Genomic DNA, 21257 nt, shown 5'->3' with positions numbered 1-21257 from the left:
CCAAATTTCCCCATTTGTTCATTTTCAGGATTTAACCATGAGATGGCGCATCATTCACAAATACACAAAGACAACTTTGTGTGGTAGACCTTAGTTTGTTTGCAATGTTTGCAGCTCTGCAGTTGTGTTTGCTGAATACTGTAACATTTAATCACTTATTTGTTATGGTTTTCACAGGCTAATATAACGAAAAAACATCAATATTTTAGATAAAATAAAGTATATCTAATATTATTATCTTAATTGTAATTCAATAATATATAGTCTTTATATATTAAATAATCATAATAATAATGTAAATGTTTACACTTCTATATTTTTTATGCTCATACTTTTACCGTTACAATAGTTTGCTTTAATGTGCAGTATATTTTTTGTAATATTGTTGTGGTGTACACAGTACAGTAGATCGAAGTAAATCAACTCATACATTATCATGTATTATACAGTAATGTGTTGTATTATTAAGTAATATCATACATTAACCCCGTTATAGCAGATGCCACATTGAATGGATGAACACATTTATGCATCAATAAATCAAGTTCTACAAATACTTATATGTATTTAATACTAATAACATAATGATTAATTTGACTTTCAGATGATTAACCTGTCACTGTTTTTAAAACTTTAATTAAATGATTGAGACCCTTTCAGACCGGCAATGCTGCCCTGCATGTAATTCTGATTGCCCATCGGAATGTGACAAAAGTCTCCCATGGCAATTATTTGAAACAAACAGAGGGGGATGGTAGAGCTTTGTCACACCGATGATGGCCGACAGACCCTTTCAGGGTTAATAGTGAATAGTGGATAGGAGAATTCAAAGGGACTTAGGAGAAGAGACTGCAGTGCTTTGAGAATCCGACTGCACTTACACTATCAACGTATTTATGATGCGCCAGCGGACGTCATGAAAGTGCGTCCGCTGCTGTGGGGAAACTACAGTTTTCTATACAGCAGACTACATTGATGTAGGCTATAATAAGAACAACAACTACTGTAAACCCAGCGCCATATTCTGTCTAGATACTTTGCACCGCGCTCTGGTGGTGTTGTTTTATGCTTTATAAACAATGGACAACAGAGAAACATATTCTTTGTTACCAAGGTTGGAATCAAAAACTATATGCTACAGTATAGTAATACAATATAAATCCCACTTGTTGTACCTTGCAGAGCAAGAAACACTCCAGCCTTTTATTTCAAATTATTTAAAACATAGCTAAATAAATATTTGTCTCCCGGGCCATGAATGTAATTATGCTGTCAGTTTTCAGATAAAGCCACGTCATCACAATTCTTCTGTATTCTACAATATAGTTCTTTTCACCTCCTGTATTGCTTTCAACCCAGCTTTTATGGAGAAAATACATTATATAATAATTAACCAGAGGCATGTTGCTCACTATTTAATGCATAGAAACAACAAGCGTGTGTGTGTGAGGAATCAGCTGTTTATTTCATATGAGTTCCATTGTGGCTACTGCTCTCCCTGGTTGCAATACACAAAGACAGCAAACTGTAAGCTTGTCACTCAGAGGGGGGTGGGGGCTGGTGAACAGTATGGCCAATGTTTGTTTGTTTAAAAATGTTTGCGGTCGCGAAAGTTCTAAGCCAATCTGGACAAAAAAAGAATCAGTCTATGTGTCGAGGGGGAACTAGACACCCCTTTACAGCTATGGTCCGGTCTGACAGCAATCAGCTGTATGTGGGAGAGAGGAAGAGACAGATCACTGCATAAATATGCAAACCCAAACCTACAGTTAACTTTACTGCTGGAGAAGAGAGATCGGGGAAAGCTGCTGTTTCATTCAGAAAAAAAAAACAACGGTCTGATTTTAACATTGCACAACAATGAACTCAATGTGTGATTGTTATAGCAGTAATATTAAACACTAATAATACAGTAAACTATTAACAATAGTATAATATTATAGCCCATGGTGAGATGACGAGGCTTCATTAAAAATAAACCTTTTTTAGTGAATTACTGGGTTTGGGCAAGTTAATAACGTTTTAATGAAGTTGACTACAGTATATTCATATTTGTCAGTGCTTTCATGTCAATTCGGTGAACATAAACATAAATGATCGTGAAGATGATGATTAAATTATGATTAAAAATCGGTAGTGAGAGCCGAGATGCATTTCCTCCCGTCGGATGTGATATAAAAACAAACCGATTTGTTTTGTAGTTTTAAACTCACGTGGATTAAACCACATTTATTAGTGCTTTCATGTCAATTTGGCGAACATATGATACATTAAATCAGGGGTGGGGAACCTCCGGCCTCCGGTTCGTATACGGCCCGCGAGACCATTTGGTACGGCCTTCGAGGTAATTTATAAACACACGCAAAAAAGAAAAAACTTCAAGAAATCTAAACCGCAAAATAATTAGACAAGCTTGTTTTTCCTGGCCAAGGTCAGGGTCCTTGAACACAACACGAGCCTAACGTGTCATCACGTGGTATATGTCTCGTCTGACAGGGGTGTAGTTCTAACGGAGAGCACCAGAACGCGGCTCCGGGCCGGGACTTCACAAATTGCAATACCCATAAGGAGCTGTACACATGCCGCAGTTTTTGCGTGGCTGTGTCTTTAGTTGAAAGCCCAGTGGCGATCTGTTCATCTGTCAAACTGATCATACAGTCAATAACATTGTTGTTATTAGCATCTGGTTAGCTAGCTATGCTAACGAATATAAGAAGCTTTTTCTCCAACCAGTGAGGTAAAGGCACATCTTTATATGATCATTATAGTTATAGAAAAATAAGAGAATAAAGTAAACAGGTATACAATACTAATATGACTGTAAAAAAAGTTGTTATTAATAAACAAGAATACAGTTTAAAAGGGAAGTGATTTGTAAAATATCCATAAAGAAAAAAATCTGCTTACAGTTCTGTTTCATATGGGTGTTGAGAGATGTATCCATAGATCTCTTCATGTTGCTCTCAAAGTGCACCAGATTGATGCTTTTAACTTCAACATTTAAAAAAAATCTTCCTGGTGGTGCATGCCCCCAAACCCCCCTAGATGAGGTTAGATCCCCCCCCACTTAAATCATGTCCACATGGATATGAAACTAAATACATTTGCACACATCTTGTGTCCATATCTTTCTGTTTTGGTGGTCATGAATGCGCGGGTCATGGTCAAATATCTGGATTAAGACGTTGCTTTTTCTTTGCACAGCATGAAAGAAACGTGAAATGAATGGGCTGTGATTTGAGTTTTTTAAGCAGACGTTGAGTTCAATAATTTGTACGGCCCTCGAAGGATGTTGTAAAAATTGAAATGGCCCTTGAGAGGAAAAAGGTTCCCCACCCCTGCATTAAATGATCGTGAGGATGATGATTACAAATCGTTTGTTTGAGCCGGGCTGCATTTCCTGATGAAAAAACAAACCGATGGTTTTGTAGCTGTAGTATGCCAACGTGGATTAAACAACATTATTTTGTTCAATAAAAACATGGTGATGTTTTGTAAATGATTACATGTCTCTTATTTAGCACAGAATATATATAGAATATGTCCTATCGTGACATATGGATCTTAACAAAAGTCCGCTATATCAGATACCTGTAGATCTATCAGCTGTTTATTTCACATGAGTTCCAGTGTGGCAGCTTTTTAATCACTGCTCCCCCTGGTGGATCCATGATCCATTTCAGCTGGTTTCATTATAATTTTATTTATTTATCAAGGCGGCGTCTCAAGTCATACAGGGTTTTTCCTTTCAGCGAGGGGCCACCCTCCCACACGGAAAGAAAGTATACGAACATATATGCCAATATATGGCAAATATATGCTGCATATATGCTGCATATATGCCATATTCAGGTTCATATATGTGCATATATCTGGATTAATAGGAGATCTGTGTCATATATACGTAGCTCATATATTTCCACATATATGCCAAAGTCAGGTTCATATATTTGCATATATCTCCTACATAATGCCTCATATATAGCTCATATATCTGTCTTTTTGCATATATGTCATACAGAATGCCTTCATATATATAGGTCTTTGCAAGGTAATGTGGTAATGTGCATATTATTCCAAAGTTCTATATAACTACATGAATTAATCATTGTACTTATTTCCATTCAATGCAGATTGAGGTTTGCGGATTGCCCAAGACAATTCAATGTATAAAGACAATATTGTTTGATTACGGTATGTTTTATTGTATGAAGCAACATTTTTTGTTTGAGCCACTGACATTAATCACATTCACTAAAAGGTAGTATTAAATGTACTCTACCAAATGAAATGTTTTCAATCCTATGTAATTTATAATACCCTTAAATGAACAGTATAAACACATTGCTCCAAGGTCATTATAGCCAACTGAAACTAACAAAATAAAACTAAAATAAAAAGACAAACAGATTAGTTAACTGAAATAAACATGGCTGCATGTACAAAAAGGAAAAAAAGAAAAAGAAAAATCATGGAGAAAATGTCCTATTTGGTATGGATAACACTTTGAAATGTTTGAAATGTTTATTTCACATGAGTTCCAGTGTGGCAGCTTTTTAATCACTGCTCCCCCTGGTGGATCCATGATCCATTTCAGCTGGTTTCATTATAATTTTATTTATTTATCAAGGGGGCGTCTCAAGTCATACAGGGTTTTTCCTTTCAGCGAGGGCCCACCCTCCAACACGGAAAGAAAGTATACGAACATATATGGCAAATATATGCAGAATATATGCTGCATATATGCCATATTCAGGTTCATATATGTGCATATATCTGGATTAATAGGAGATATGTGTCATATATACGTAGCTCATATATTTCCACATATATGCCAAAGTCAGGTTCATATATTTGTATATATCTCCTACATAATGCCTCATATATAGCTCATATATCTGTCTTTTTGCATATATGTCATACAGAATGCCTTCATATATATAGGTCTTTGCAAGGTAATGTAAAGGTAGTATTAAATGTACTGTACCAAATGAAATGTTTTCAATCCTATGTAATTTATAATACCCTTAAATGAACAGTATAAATACATTGCTCCAAGTTCATTATAGCCAACTGAAACTAACAAGATAAAACTAAAATAAAAAGACAAACAGATTAGTTAACTGAAATAAACATGGCTGCATGTACAAAAACCAAAAAAGGAAAAAAAGAAAAAGAAATATCATGGAGAAAATGTCCTATTTGGTATGGATAACACTTTGGGGGGATATGAAATCTAGTTTCCATTTTCTTTTTTGCAGTGTAATTTTAACCCATGAAAACCAGGAAAGCATCTTTGTCATTTTCAGCCATATTTTATACTTTAGCTATTCAAAAATAGCAGATATGCAAGCTCATATCGCATCACTTCATGCCGCTTTATTAACTAAAATATTTGGTTCTGGGGGTCCCTGGAACAAAATATTTTGAGATGGGGTCGGTGGCCAAATATATACAATTTTGGGGGTCCTTGACATTAAAAAGTTTGAGAACCACTGATATAGCAACATTTTTTTTTCAGAAAACTTAGGATTTAAAGACATTTTTAGGATGGGCCCTCAGGTCTTAATGGGTTGAAATTGTATGATGTTTACACAATACTTTTCCCTGAATATTTTGAATCTCACCCCAACAAACATACTGTATTATATCAAATAAAACACAAACATGTAAAATAATTGAAATTTTAAGCAAAGTCAAAACAAAACGAAAATGCAAAAATGTTTAACTATAATAACCATAATTAGTTCTCTTAGATTTTCTTTTTCAAATAAGAAAAAAAATAATGCTTGGATTGTTCAACCCCCATGTCGGTCTATTTGAGCATTTCACTGTGGTTAATGAATGTGAAGACAAAATCTACCTTCATCTTCTCAGTTTTAATGAACAAACACTTGGCTTTTATCTGTGATGCCTGAATAGCAGCTAAATGTCCCAGCAGTTTTCCCACAGGGATGAAATAACCAGGGTTCTTAAATTTACCATAAATGTCATGTTTTTTTACATTACATTACATTGCATTTAGCTGACGCTTTTATCCAAAGCGACTTACAATAAGTGCATTCGACCAGGAAGATACAACCTTGAAGAAAACAGAATCATATAAGTACATCAGGTTTCATAGAGCCAAACATTTCAAGTGCTACACAACTGGCTTTAGAAAGCCAGCCCTTTATTAGTATATAAGTGCTTTGTTAGTAATTCAATCGCTCGAAGTGGAGTCTAAAGAGATGAGTTTTCAGTTTGCGCCGGAAGATGTGTAAGCTTTCTGCTTTCCTGATTTCAATGGGGAGCTCATTCCACCATTTTGGAGCCAGGATAGCAAACCCACGTGTTTTTGCTGACGGGAACTTGGGTCCCCCTCGCTGTGCGGGTGCAGCGAGCTGTTTGGCCGATGCAGAGCGGAGTGCACGTACTGGGGTGTACGGTTCAACCATGTCCTGGATGTAGGAAGGCCCAGATCCATTCGCAGCATGGTAAGCAAGTACCAGTGTCTTGAAGTGGATTCTAGCAGTGACTGGAAGCCAGTGAAGGGAGCGGAGGAGCGGCGTGGTGTGGGAGAATTTAGGAAGGTTGAAGACCAGACGAGCCGCTGCATTCTGGATGAGCTGCAGAGGTCGGATGGCACATGCAGGTAGACCAGCCAGGAGGGAGTTGCAGTAGTCTAGGCGTGAGATGACGAGAGCCTGGACCAGAACCTGCGCTGATGTCTGGGTCAGCTGGGGACGTATCCTCCTGATGTTGTAAAGCGTGTATCTGCAGCAGCGGGTTGTTGCAGCAATGTTTGCAGTGAAGGACAGTTTGTTATCTAGGACCACACCCAGATTCCTTGCAGTCTGAGCCGGGGAAACAACAGAGGTGCCGATGTTGATTGTTAGGTCAAGAGCGGGACAATCTTTTCCCGGAAGGAAAAGCAGTTCAGTCTTGTCAAGGTTGAGCTTGAGGTGATGAGCAGACATCCACCGAGAGATGTCTGCTAGGCAAGCAGAGATGCGTGCGACGACCTGGGTCTCTGAGCGGGGAAAGGACAGAATTAGTTGGGTGTCGTCAGCATAGCAGTGGTATGAAAAACCATGCGGGCTAATGACAGACCCGAGCGAGTTTGTGTAAAAGGAGAAGAGGAGGGGACCAAGATCAGAGCCCTGAGGGACCCCTGTAGTTAATTGACAAGGGTCGGACTCGGACCCTCTCCAAGTAACCCTGTAGGTGCGGTCTTTGAGGTATGAGGTGAGGAGGGGAAGTGCAGGGCCTGAAACTCCAAGTTCTTGGAGAGTGCGAAGGAGGATCTGATGGTTCACCGTGTCGAATGCAGCAGACAGGTCCAGAAGGATGATGACAGAGGAGAGGGAGGCTGCTTTAGCAGTGTGCAGTTTGTCAGAGACAGCAAGGAGAGCAGTTTCTGTTGAGTGACCTGCCTTGAAACCAGACTGGTGCGGATCCAGAAGGTTGTTCTGATGGAGATAACAGGAGAGTTGTTTAAAGGAAGCGCGTTCAAGTGTTTTAGACAGGAACGGGAGGAGAGAGACAGGCCTGTAGTTTATAACATCAGACGGGTTGAGAGTGGGTTTCTTTAGGAGAGGGTTTACTCTTGCCTCCTTGAGACTGTTTGGAAAGTGACCAGAAGTTAGAGAAGTGTTGATGAAATGGGTGAGAAACGGTAGAATATCAGGAGCGATAGTCGGAAGGAGGTTTGAGGGGATAGGGTCCAGAGGACAGGTGGTAGGACGGGCAGAGGTAATGAGGGTAAGAACCTCACTTGGAGAGAGAGGGGAGAAGGAGGTCAGTGTGTGGGTGAAAGGTGGGTCTGGTGACCCAGCGGTGAGTAAAGGTGAGTCAGAAAAAGAAGAGCGAATATCATCAACCTTTTTTTCAAAGTGGTTAACAAAGTCGCTTGACAGAAGGGAGGAGGGGGGAGGGGCTTTGGGGGGGTCCAAGAGGGTGGAGAAGATAGAAAATAGTTTTTGGGGATTGGAATAGGAAGATTGGATCTTATCTTGAAAGAAAGTGCTTTTTGCCTGAGAGATGGAAGCAGAGAAAGAGGAGAGGAGAGCCTGATAGGTTAGGAGGTCGTCATGGTGTTTGGATTTCCACCATTTCCGCTCTGCTGCCCGAAGGATGGTTCTATTAGCACGCAGGGCGTCATTTAGCCAGGGAGCAGGAGGCGACTGACGAGCCGGCCGAGATGTGAGAGGACAGAGAGAGTCCAGAGAGGATGAGAGAGTAGAGAGGAGAGTTTCTGCAGCCGAGTTTGGAGGCAGGAGTTGGAACGAATCAGAGGAAGGGAGGGCTGAGAGCACCGATGAGGCAAAGGTAGAGGGGGAGAGGGAACGGAGGTTACGGCGGACAGGTGCAGAATTAGAAGAGATTAGGTTGTTATGTTTGGAAAGGGGTAGAGAGAATGAAATGAAGAAGTGATCGGATGTGTGAAGCGGGTTTACAGAGGTTAGAAGTAGTGCAGTTCCTTGAGAATATGAGATCAAGGACATTGCCAGCGTTATGAGTTGGTGGGGATGGAGACAGTGAGAAAGCAAAGGTGGTTAACAGAGATGTTAGTTCAGATATCTTCCCTGTCTGGAGGTTGAAGTCTCCGAGAAGTACAGCGGGAGGGCCAGTTTCAGGGATGTGTGAGAGGAGATTATCTAACTCCTCCAAGAAGTCCCCCAAGGCGCCTGGTGGACGTTAGAGAACAACAATGGTTAATTGTATAGGATGGGTTACTGTGACGGCATGGAATTCAAAGGTGGAAGGAGTGAAGTTAGGTAGTTTGAAGAGGGAAAAGCTCCATTTGGGAGAGAGCAGGAGACCAGTTTTTCTTTTTTGTAGTACTGCCCTATTGCATAACATGTATCCCCCTGCCCTAGATCACAGACAATGAACGTCTTCACAGAGAAAATACTTTCCTCACGATCATGGAGCATGACAGTATATGAATTTCTACGGAAAGCACGTATGTAGTTTTGTGAATGAATAATTTCACTGTTCACAACAACTCTCCTAAAATAACTTACAGGGACTCTACGTGCAACATGACAGATGCTATTCAAGGCCAGAAAATCATCCTTTTTGATCGTATTTATTTTTGGCCCACCTAGAGAGGTAACACCATGAGAGAGATTCACTTCTTGCATTTTTTTTTTCTCATCCGAAAAAGACTCGAAGAGAGCCAAGTACTCATCAGAAGCTCCCTCCATGGCTTTTTTGGCAAATGATGGCAATGCCATCTGAAACCAAATGGTTTTTATTATTAGCTGAGAAACACTCTGTATGACTCAAACACAAATGCAGACTGTGCCCAGAGGGGACCCCAGTTCCTCACAGTATTGGACAGATGAAAGCACAAGTGTGCATTGAAAGTTACATTACTGGTCCCATAAAGGAGCTCCATTTCTTTGACAAACTCAATTAGCAACTTCTCAGATTCAGATAAATGCAGTGCTGTTACATCCTCACTAAGCAGAAGAGAGACCCCCTTAACCAACTTGAACCAGTGCTTAAGGTATTTCTCAGGTAAGACTCCCTTCAATGTTGGTACACTGTAATAAAACAACCACATGGACCACTCATGTGCTTTCCAGAATTTTCTCTCTGTAAGTGAGCGGGGAACACGGGAAACATTACAGGGGGGTTTAATTGAAGTTAACATCTCATCTACCTGTCCTATTGAGCGTCCTAGGTACCAAGGAGATTGAAAGTTTTCGGAATTAAACCACAGTGTGGTTAGGCTTACACCTAGAAGCACACTGTGCATATAATCTGGAACACAGCCATCAATGATGTCAAAATAGGGGAGACAAGATAAAATACTAGGCCCTTTCACTCCATTTGTGGGCTTTCCCAAGAGAGCCTGTTCTACCAAATCCTCGGTTTGAGAGGGGTTCCTCAACTCTGCAACTTCATAGGGATATGCCCTTACACGCCCCCTGTGTTTCAACACAGTAGTCCCTTTCTGCATGCAAAAAGAGCATCCAAACTCTCCATTAAATTGCTTAAAATTCTGAACAAGTGGTCGAGCAACTGAATCTGCCACCAAGAAAAGAGCAAGTACTTTACTTGAGACCCACTTTCCCACTATCACTTTTCCATGCAAGACCATTTTCATATAAATCAATCCATTCATCGACAAATGGTTTCATGTAAGTATTCATATTGGGTTTGTTTGCACCAAACCACAGCCCACAGACCATCACATGTTTTCCACGAAGATGTTTGGCAGTTCATTTATATTACAAAGAATTGGCCACAAGCTGCTTTTAGTTGATTTGTACACCGGCACGCCATCACAGCTGAAAGCCAGCGATATGTTGTCTGGTGAAGCAAGCGGTGATAGTTTTTTATACATTTGTCCATCGTACACATCTTTGATGATGGAGAGGTCCTTCTCCTCAAACCGGTGTGCTAAATGTTTCCCTAAGTGATGGTCCTTTAGCAGTTTTTGTATTTGACTTTTTAGAGGCAGGTATAAAAAGCATTGATCTTTTTGTCCATCTACTTTTGAGATGACCTGGTCACAGACTGGGTGCTTGACGGTGTCAGGAGATTCCTCCATGCTCAGGTTGCAGATTTTGCACACATAGTGTACTTCCAATACGTCTTTAACTGTATCAAAGGACTTGTAGGACAGGTACTTGGACCCACAAACCGAAGGACCACCACTAAAGTTAATACGTTTCATAACGTCCTCTAAAGCTCTGTGTGTTATTCCATATTTGAGTTTTAATGCCAGAAGCAGTAATTCGACTTGCTCCTTCGATGGGATCTGGTCTGATGTCGGACTGTCCTGTAGCCGTCCCTATACTGGCTCCTCAGGTGGAGAGCTTGGGACAGGTGGTTGGTTCATCATTTGAACCAGATAGCAAAAGACATTAATTCAACATTGGATTTTATTTTTGGTTGAGGGTGAAGAATCAATGTTGATTCGATGTGTTATTAAAGATACCATTTCAACGTTTGAAAAAATGGTTGTTTGAGCCTTCCATTTATAAAATGGTTTGTGTTACAAGAGCGATATCAGCTGCCAAGAGGAATGAAGAAGTGGTTACGCACGTCCATCAACGGTAGGCTACGTTTCTTTTAACACACAATCTAAACACAAACTGAAGGGAAAATGTTTCTTCGACATTTCATTGCTTTCGTGTAGGCTAAAAGGCTAAAGTACTCAATCCTTTTTGAATACATCAGAGAACTAAAACAACTTCATGTTTTTCCCATGGTGTGCTACACTCATGACATTAATATAGTAACCTTTTTTTGTTTTTATCTTCCAGAGACAGCTGCTTCAGCCAATTGACGAGTTCTTTCTTTTTCTCTGCTTCCTGTCGGTGGGTTTGAAAGAGAGGGACCTTGCAAATCGCTTCAACATACACCAGTCCACTGTGAGCCGCATCATTGCAACATGGACGAGTTTTCTTACAACTTTATTGGCGTCACAGTGCATCTGGCTTACACCTGCAGAAGTTCAAGCCCACCTCCCAGAGGCATTCAAAGATTTCCCAGACACACAGGTGATCCTGGATTGCACAGAGCTGAGGTGTCAAACACCATCCTCACTCCTCCTCCAAAGTGAAAGGTATTCTACATACAAATGTCACTGCACTATGAAAGCCCTGGTTGGCATAGCCCCACATGGTACAGTGACATTTGTTTCCAGTCTGTATGGTGGTTCTGTCAGCGACAAGGAGATTTTCAAACAGTCTGGAATAGCTGCAAAGTTGAATGAAAACATGGCAGTGGTGGTAGATAAGGGCTTCCTGATCAGTGATTGCTGCAAATGCAAAGTGTACTGCCCACCTTTTCTGTCAAAGCAGAGGCAAATGCAAGCCTATCGGGTGACGGAGACACAGGCCAGACTGAGGGTTCATGTGGAGCGTGTCATTAGGAGGATAAAAGAGAACAAACTTTTTGATGGGGTCATCCTCCTGTCCCATGCCTACAACATCAACCAACTGTTTGCAGTAGCATGTATGCTGTCAAACTATCAGAACAAAGCACTGGTCAAGACATGGGTGAAATAAGACAAGATGGACAAGAGAATCAGCTAATCCAGTGGTTCTCAAAGTTGGGGGCGCGCCCCCCCTGGTGGGCGCAGAGGCATGCCAGGGGGGGCGCGAGAGACCAGGAGGAAAAATGGTTATAAAAAAAAATAAAAATATATAAAAATAAAAAATAAAATAAAAATCATAATTTGAAAAATTATTGATTCGAAAATAATATGATGCAGTACAGTACTATTACGTCTGGGTCTCTGTTTCATTAAAGCTCGGCTCTGTGTGTGTGTGTGGAACGAGCCATTTTGTGTGCGCGTGAGAGAGAGAGAGCGCGCACCGGTACTGGAGATCGTTGTTGTTAGCTTCTGGTGCTAGCGAGCTACGCTAACGGATATAAGGAGTTTTTTCAACAACAAAGTGGAGGAGAGTCCTCTCCTGTCAGACTGAGAGCTAAAGGACTCTCTCAGTGTTATCTCAGTGGGTCTCAAATGTTTTGGTCACCATTAATGTAAATAATTATTTCCGAGGCACACGTTTATATGATCATTATAGTTATAAAAAAATAAGAGAATAAATGAAAAACAGGTATGAAATACTATATGACAGTAAAACAAGAATAAAGTTTAAAAGGGTGATTTGTAAAATATCCATCAAGAAAAAGTAAATCTGTTTACATTTCTGTTTCATATGGGTGTTGAGAGATGTGTCCATAGATCTCTTCCTTTCGCTCTCAAAGTGCACCAGATTGATGCTTTTAACTTCAATATTTAAAAATAAATCTTCCCGGGGAAGCTTGCCCCCGGACCCCCCTATGTGACGTCCACACATCACCTATAAAAATAGCACTTTATCCCTGCTTACACCTATATGCCGTGAGCTGAATATTGAGCCTTCATTGTAACAGTCGCGGGTACGTTGTGTATTTGCGTGGGGATTGTTGCAGTAGAAAATTCCACTGTAGCGACCGGTACATTAATGGGAAACCCTAAATGTTTGAGCACCCTCTATGAAACGTCAAGCTACCCCACAGCACCCCCAAAATAAATCTCTGGCGCCGCCACTGAGCTTGATTATTCGTTTTGGGGGGGCCCGACTTTTTTTTTTCTCCAAAGGGGGGGCCTGACAGAAAAAGTTTGAGAACCACTGAGCTAATCCAACTATTATTTGACCACACGATGGCGCAACTATTTAAATGATGTCACCTGTGCAGGTAGCTGTGATTAAGCTGGGTGAGCACACCGTAATCCTGTGTTGCCTAACACACGCTAGTGTTTTTTTGTGAATAAATGGTAAATTGCAAATTACAATGCGTTAATGATTTTTCTGACAAATGCAATGATTTACTATTAATAAAAAAAAAACTGATCACTTTATTGTCTTTTTTAAATACAATTATATATTTATTTACATATATGAAATGTCACAAACAATTGTTGCAATTGATTACAAAATACAATAATTTGAGGAAACGATTATGTGTATCAAATACAATATTGAAATCACATTTGTTGTCATGAAGTCTTTGAAGGTGCTACATTTTAAAATTAAGAACATATGATTGAGGGATTGCCTCCTAAAAACAATGACGGCTGAGCCAGGGTCTAGCAGCTAACTGCTTACAGAGTTAACAATGGCTACAGTGCCCACTCATTTTTTAATGACAGGTACTTCGGCATGTATGTGTAAAAAAAAATAAAGTCAACGTTTTCTCTGATTGCTCTTTGCACTTCTGGATCTGTGTATATTATTTGCACCAGGTAGTCCTCCTGTGCCCACACTACAAAATCACACCACTGCATCCCAGATACAAGAAGTTGACCCTGTACTTGCCAGTAATATGCATAGCTTTTCTTTAGCTTCCATCCACATATTTGCAGTCGACATAATTTGGGACATTTGAATTCAACAAGGCCAAATTCGGGATATTCTGTTGGGTCAAAAACAACTGCATCAGGGGAGGCACCAAGCCAGGGGGTAGAGGGGTGAATGACAAGGCCACAAGGGGAGTAGTTCACATTTGCCAGTCTACTGTATTCAGCTGCTACTGTGGGCTCCATCTCTGCTCCTCTCCTCACTGGTTGTGCGTGAGCACCACTGATGATGAATCACGAACCGTTATTTAAAAAAGAGAGAAGAAATACTAGTGATTAGTAACCTCACTTGTGGTAAATGAGCCAGGAGGTTATTATTATGAGTAGAATGATTGGTTATTTTTACTTACCCATATCCTAGAAGAAGCATGTATTCCTGAATGCTTGGTGTTACCCTCTTTCCCTACAATACCACAATGAACCTTCTTTGGAAACTAAGATGCCTTGAAAATTGTATTACAGCAGTTTTGACTATATATTTGAACCCCCAAACTTTGTTGGGGCAGAACCTCTGCTCCGCGCGTTCCTCTATGAGTTTGTTTTAAAAGAAGGAAAAGTCAAAACACCAGGATAAGGGTTAAACAATAATCTGCTTTAATGGTAAAATATACAACACAAATACAATCTCAATCACGGAGTAATCCGGATTACTCTGGCTCCAGTTCCTCTCGCTGGGAGAGGTATTACCCCTTGGACAGCATGAGGAAAAAAGAGAGCGAACCAAAGGAAAACACAGGCTTTCATACTAAAAACACAGGAGAAGGTGTGTGAATGCTTCCCCCAGAGGTCATCTCATTTGGAGAGACCAACGCATGGCCTGTCGTACCCAATCAGCGCGAGCCAGAGCCTTAAGTTTGAAGCAAAACAGCCCCATCTGGTTTTTATTGTTCCGCATTCTTGCATAGAGTTTCTATCCTATCCTCCCCCCCTCAGTTGTTAAAGCACATTTCGTTTCACATACTTTTGGCATCTTTTAAGATATAGTTGGATTATACAAATATCATATGTGAGTTACCTTAATATCACTAATAACTAGGAAAACATTACCTCTGCTCTCAAACAGTGAAATAGTAGTACTTTACAGCAGTTTTTAACGCACACTAAGTCTCCCGGCAGCATTCCAGAGACTTGAGCTGTTATCTCTTGTGCGTGTGTGTGTGTGTTTCTGTCCCTCTGCCCTCTCTTCTATGTCCTGAAAAAGCTGCCTCTAATTCATACAGAGTAATTAAACATGTTTAAGCTAATTTCTCCACAATGTTTGGAGCCATTCAGTACCCACACATGAAATAATAAAAACAAAGAAATCAAGTAAAACACACAGTTATAGTTTGAGTAGCAATCCCCTTTCACACATGGCCATAGGAACAAATCAAACTGTGTGGCCTAATTCCCAAGGCCTCTTTTATGGGTCTACAGGAAATGAATCATTAATTTAACAAGACTTTAACTGCATTATATCTAAGGAAAATGTCTATGGGAATTCCCCTGTTAATTGCAAGGACTATTGATAATTAACAGAGAGACCCTAGGGGCCTCTTCTTGGTATCTGCTAGGCAGAAGTCACTCAATGCAGAAATCACAAGTTTAACACACATTCTATATAAGGTGACATTAAAATGAATATACCAGAAATACACTATATCAAACTTTCTGCTTCCCTCAATGTACACATCCATAATCAATGTAATAATATCTGACCAATCAGTTGTGATAAAGCAGGGAGAAGTAAGACACTGTTGAGATTCCCTTAAGGTAAACTAATGCTAACTGAAACTAACTGAAACTCAATAAACAGGGGGGAACACAGTGTCAATGCTGCCTGCCTACACTCAAACTGTGCGGTGTCTCACTCTTCCTCATTGACGGGTAGCACAAGGCTCTCACGCTTACCTGACCTGTCAGACTGTCTTTGTTGGACACTGAATAAAGAAAAAAAGAGTGTTGGGTTAGATATATTTCTCACGTCAACACAATGGCTATGTTACTTACAAATGTAATGCTTAGCATGTAATGCTAGGCACTTACCTTTCTACCATGTAGCATAACAGTGGCTAATAACAAGTCTAACTTTAGTTAACCAGGCCCACTAACGTTTTAAACAATTAGGATCAGATAGAGTGCATAAAGTAAGAAAAACGTGGCGATTTTAAATAGCAAATTTGTACAATAAAAGCTTGCATTTGACATTAGCCTAAATTAGCATTAGCTAGTTAACTAGTCAATCCGTTTATAATTTTGTCTTACCTTGGTAATCATGAATATATGATGCATAACTTGAACCCTTTGTCCAATTTGCTGGCTGGGGATTTAGTCGTCCTGCAAATTCGATGAACATCGGTAATTTTCAATTTCGGGAGCTCTTGTAAACACCGAGTGTAGAACGTCGCCATTATTGTTGTTGTAGCGGAAACAGTTGGGCAGTATTACGCACAATGCGGAAGTGACTGTGCATGTAGCCTATTTGGATGTGAAGTTGGGGATTCTTGGGACATTTGTCTGCCTCGTTTGCATAATGAGGTAAGTGTGTATTTTACCTAACAAGGAATGTTAACAGTACTGTACTATTTAAACCAAAAGATAAATACAATGAGTTCAACTACCCACCACAGTTAGCTTTGCTAGCTTAGCTACAGATGGCGTCAAATATATCTTCAAGCACCTGAAGGCGTTTATAATGCATTTTGATGGTGAGACGACCGTTGTTATAGTAAACCGAGCCAGACGTATAACGCTATAACTTTACACACAGCATTGATTGGGATATGACAACGTTGCCGCTGTGTTGAAACTTAGCCTTGACTTGTATTTTTACAGGCCAGCCTTGTCCGATGTTGGGTTGAATACGGTTTCCCGTTGAAACATGGCGGCGAAGTAAAAACGCATGTAGACCATGGCGGAAATGTATGTGTTATACATTTTCGCTGTGAGCCGTGTTCGTACGTTTTATAAATAACTTGTGTGTATGTGTGACAATATACGGAATGGGGGGCATTTTTGTTAAGCGGTTAGTAATGTCTGTTTATTGGGGTAGCCGGCCGCCGGTGACTCTGACATTGTTGTGTTACAGGTCTTGTTGTTTGGTTGAGGGTAAAAAACATCTCAAACTTGAGAGAAAAAATACATACTTTGCCGCCAAACCCTGTTGCCAAGCAACACTTATTGTTTAGGTCACGCAGCTCCGTGATCGCCTGAAGCTCAGCCGCTGTAACGGACCGGTGAGCGGAGCAAAACACACGTTTGATTGATTGATTGATTGATTGATTGATTGATTGATTGATTGATTGAACATTTTATTAACAAATTGCAGAATGGGTACAATATAGTGCAGTTCAATACCCACAATTGTTAAGAGGATGCAGACCAGGGAAAGACTTTCGTCTTGTTTACATCCGGGTCCCCCATTTTGATTCATCATAACATATATGACATACATGACATACACAGATAGATTACATTTTCATTTTAGATTCATTTTCAATTCATCATAACATATATGACATACAAATAGACAGTACTGTTACATCTAGACTTTTATGACATACCAGATCTACAAATAAACAGTACTGTTTGTGAGTACAAAAAGAGAGTCTAAAAAGAGAGTCTAAAAAGACAGTATATTGGGGGGGGGGAACTGTATATTTTAGGGGGTTAGGTTTGGATATTTACAGGGGCCAGTTTGGAATTGCATTCTGCAGAGACGAAAAGAGAGCGCTCCGTTTATTATACCGGTGTTATTGTCTAAAGTGAATATTAATTTTGAATAACGTAGTTAATATACTATTAGTGGTTTGTTTAAATGTATTCATTGTTTTGTTTTTTGTTTGTAGAAGAATACCATTTATTGATATATTGTAAAATGAATCCAAACATTTTGATCTGTTACAATGATAAACTGAAGCAATTTAAAAATTAACCCCATTAACTGAGTTTTAAATAGTTGTTTTGTTAAGTCCTACTAAGTATATAAGGAAAGGATGAAAACTAACAAATTAAACGTTTCCAAAATGATATCTCTGCGAGTGCTGACTGAACTGAATGTCCTATATGTTTCTCTTGTGTTTCAGGGGTGCAGTGCAGATTTTGCAGATTTGAAAGCTCCAATCAAGAGACTCTTCTAAAACATTATCGCCTTCGTCAAGGAAAAGGTGCGAACTGGCCCTGTATTCACACTGACTGTGTATGTCAGTCAATTGCAAACTATACCCTGCCCTACCACTCCACTACAGGCCCCTCCAACACACTACGCCCCACTTTCCAATCACTCCCCAAAATTGTAAAACCAGTTTTCTTTTCAATTGAAAACATCCAAATTATCCCCTTCAGATGGTGCAGACTTTGAACAAGACAGCTACCCAGGAATTTGCTGCACAGAAAAAACGTGACATTGTGGTTACAATCAAATTACATTGTTTTGTTGTTGTGTTTTTCAGATATCTGAAGAATTTCTTCGGATCACCAGCAAAGACCTCCTGGGGAACTTCGGTGCAGCCTTTGACAAACATGTGCCTTGCCTGCTGAAACTGTACCGGGCTAGGAAGGGAGCTTTTGGACAGAAGATGGAAGACCTCTTGGAAAAAGTGAGTGAAGTGCGTCAATCTAAGAGCATGCAAAAGTTGAGGGGAAAAGGGCCGGAGCCGGGTCCACCAAAGCCCTTTTCCCCCAGTTCGAAAATATGAAATGCTTCTTCGCCTAAAATTTGCAGGAGCAAAAACGCTTTGATGGAAAGGCTTCAGTAAAAATGGATGTTTAAACTCATTGCTTGGTGTTCTTAGTTGGTGCAATTTGAGAAATATAACAGTATTTTTCATTTGTAAAAGTAGAAATTTAAATTGTCCGCAGGATTGCAGTTTTTATTTTCTTTTGCCAGTCTTTTACTGAAGCATGCTACTGGGATCTGACCTGTTCTTTATCCTCCTCATTACTATACAGATCGTCGGATTTTGTATAAATCCACTACGGCACTAAACTAATTGATATGTTTGTGTGTTTCCACTGGGTACTCCTTAGACATCCGACATTGTGTCTCACCGAAAGACAGCAGCACTGAGAGGCCTGCCGAGATGACACAACCAAGTTTCTTCTGGAGTGTTTGGTAAGTAATACTAACTGCAGGAAATAAACTTACACAATACAGTAATATTGCTTAATGTAGCTTAAAAATGTCATGACCTCATAGCTTATGCTAATCATTTTATGCATAATACACTTTGTGCAACATTTAAGATTATTTTGAGCCCAGGGATGTTTTCACCTCATGAACCCGAGCGCGATGAGTTCACCCACAATTAAAAATACAGCTGGCCATTGTTGTCTGGTGTTCTTTATCAGAAAATACTTCTTTATAGAACACAACAAGGTAGGTGGGTGATAGCCGCCGTGCTGTTGAGTTGCAATTATAACTTCCACAAGCTGAATGGTAAGACTCAGTAGCTTGGTGCTAAAGTTAGAATCAGTGGATATGTATTTTGTTGTTTAGTTTTCCATAGCACTCATTCATGCATGTTTTACTTTTCCTCAGGACACTGACCATGAAGAACGATTGCTCAGAGGTGTGTCTGTGGCCATCCTCATCGTCATTGATGTGCGAGACGTGGCTGTTGTGTGGGAAGGGACCATTGTACTGCATGACCCACCAGACCTCTCTACTGCCTTTGCATACCTCTTCGGCCTACTTTATGCAATGAACATGGATTATCCAAAGGAGATGAGGTATACCTTCGAAGCCATTCAGACTATCTTTTACGAACTTGGCTCTCGATGCTCGCAGCGCATTAGGTCTCGGAAAACAAAGCTTTTGCTGTGAATGTTAATGGGGAAGCCAGACATGACTTTAATCTATGTTTCGCCTGTTCTTGTGCATTGTGGTTAGTGCTCATGTAAAACCTCACAGCATTCATTTCATTTTAAGCATATAAGTTCTCTTCTGAAATAGAGAATCAAAGAATGTGTAAGTTGCCAGTTCAAAAGAGGGGCATATCCAGTATTTCTACTGTTCAAGTTCATTGTTAGTGATCAGGTAAAACTTCAATGTATGTACATGCTTGCACATGCAGTCATTTTAAGCATGAAGTCCCATTTGCCTGTGAAATTGAAATGTGTGGAATTGTGAGTTGCCAGTTGACAAGAGGCACTGGATTGTAATTGTTATATTTGTTTATTCTTAAATTCTTTGATTGTGATGTGCTGAAGAGGCTGAGGCCTGATATATCACAATGATGTCAGGTGTGTGAATCCTATTTTGACCTGATGGATAAAAGCAGAAGCAGAAACGATCCTCAGAATCTGTGTTCAAAGGCCATCATCATTTTCTGTTCAGACTGTGTGTGTGTGTGTGGAAATCCATTACGTCACTTTACTCAGGAAGTAAACAATGGAAAAAGAGAAATCCCCAACGAGGCGTTCTGGGGCAGCAGACAGGTTTTTTCTGTGTTAGAGTTTTACAGGGTGTACTTTGAGGGTTTGTGACTCTGTTTATATGCATAAAAAGCTACATAACACACAAGGGGACGGGTAATAACCGGAAAAGCATGTCATGGGACCTTAAGAGAGAATGTTTTGTGTGCTCGTGGACAAAAGATGTTACAAAATGTAAAAAAAAAATAAGAAATGTAAGCTTTTGGACAAACGATGTTACAAGATGTTGATATCATTGAATCTGAATAAATAACTGAATAAATAATGGGCTCTTTTTTTGTTTGTTCATTTTAGTTTATTTTCAATGTTGAGTGCAATTTTCAGCGTGACAATATCTCAATGTTGATTCAATGACTTTTTGCAATCTGATAATAACATTGTTTCAATGTATAATGCAACGCATAATATAGTTGAATCAATGTTGATCCAATTCTACATTCTTTCAATGTTGATCATATCGTAATTTAATCAAGGTTGATTCATTGTTGGGATTGGTTGAAAATGCAATGTTGTTTCAATGCTGATCATAGCGAGCACATTCACTGTTGTTTCAATGTCTGACTTCAATGTTGAACACAATCTTCAGCGTGACAATATCTCAATGTTGATTCAATGACTTTTTGCTATCTGGTAGTGGGTTAGCAATCTCAGTGCAAGACTGCATCAAACAAATGTACTCTTCCGGATGGTAGGCAACCACCTGGATTAAAGCAATAGGACACTTGGTAGATGTTTGGGCTGTGTAATTAACTTGAGATGATGTAACTAGTAAGCTGGTGATTGCTCAATTGCTTATAAATAACTAAAATAGCTACTCATTGAATTCCATTGTACGGCCAATAAACGAACGCAAACAAAGCACATTTTCACAATATATAACATCACAAAACCCTGTGGCGCCTTTTTTAATTACCATCTTTTCAAATATCAACCTAATGTTTATTTTATCATTTGCTGTCGAGAAAGGAAGACGACCCGGACTGGCAAC

General features: G+C 39.8%; 1 protein-coding gene and 1 long non-coding RNA gene across 7 annotated transcripts in view; one reads left to right on the top strand and one right to left on the bottom strand.

Moving 5' to 3' along the window:
- Positions 1-21257, bottom strand: part of LOC307042559 (uncharacterized protein) — a 159003-nt gene that overhangs the window by 112370 nt on the left and 25376 nt on the right. The window contains exons 1-2 of one of the 6 annotated variants that reach the window (XR_013809159.1): positions 16100-16237; positions 15398-15774 (exon numbers count right to left, since the gene is read on the bottom strand). The exons of 3 other annotated variants lie outside the window; for them this stretch is intronic. Coding sequence is in view for 2 of the 3 variants with exons in the window: in XM_079686520.1 (XP_079542646.1) it covers positions 14019-14078 (60 nt within the window). In the remaining variant the exon portion in view is untranslated. Of the gene's footprint in view, positions 1-13456; positions 14079-15397; positions 15775-16099; positions 16238-21257 lie in introns of those variants that run through there. 2 more of the 6 variants (XM_079686520.1, XM_079686521.1) reach the window with 2 other exon arrangements.
- On the top strand, positions 16253-19738 carry LOC307042584. The gene is made up of 5 exons (XR_013809173.1): positions 16253-16372; positions 17920-18000; positions 18286-18432; positions 18863-18947; positions 19374-19738. It is a non-coding gene; the product is annotated as an uncharacterized lncRNA (long non-coding RNA).

This window comes from Notothenia rossii (genome assembly GCF_949606895.1).
Source record: "Notothenia rossii genome assembly, chromosome: 1".
In the NCBI taxonomy this organism is placed as follows: domain Eukaryota; kingdom Metazoa; phylum Chordata; class Actinopteri; order Perciformes; family Nototheniidae; genus Notothenia; species Notothenia rossii.
This window is presented reverse-complemented; position numbering and strand designations above follow the sequence as displayed.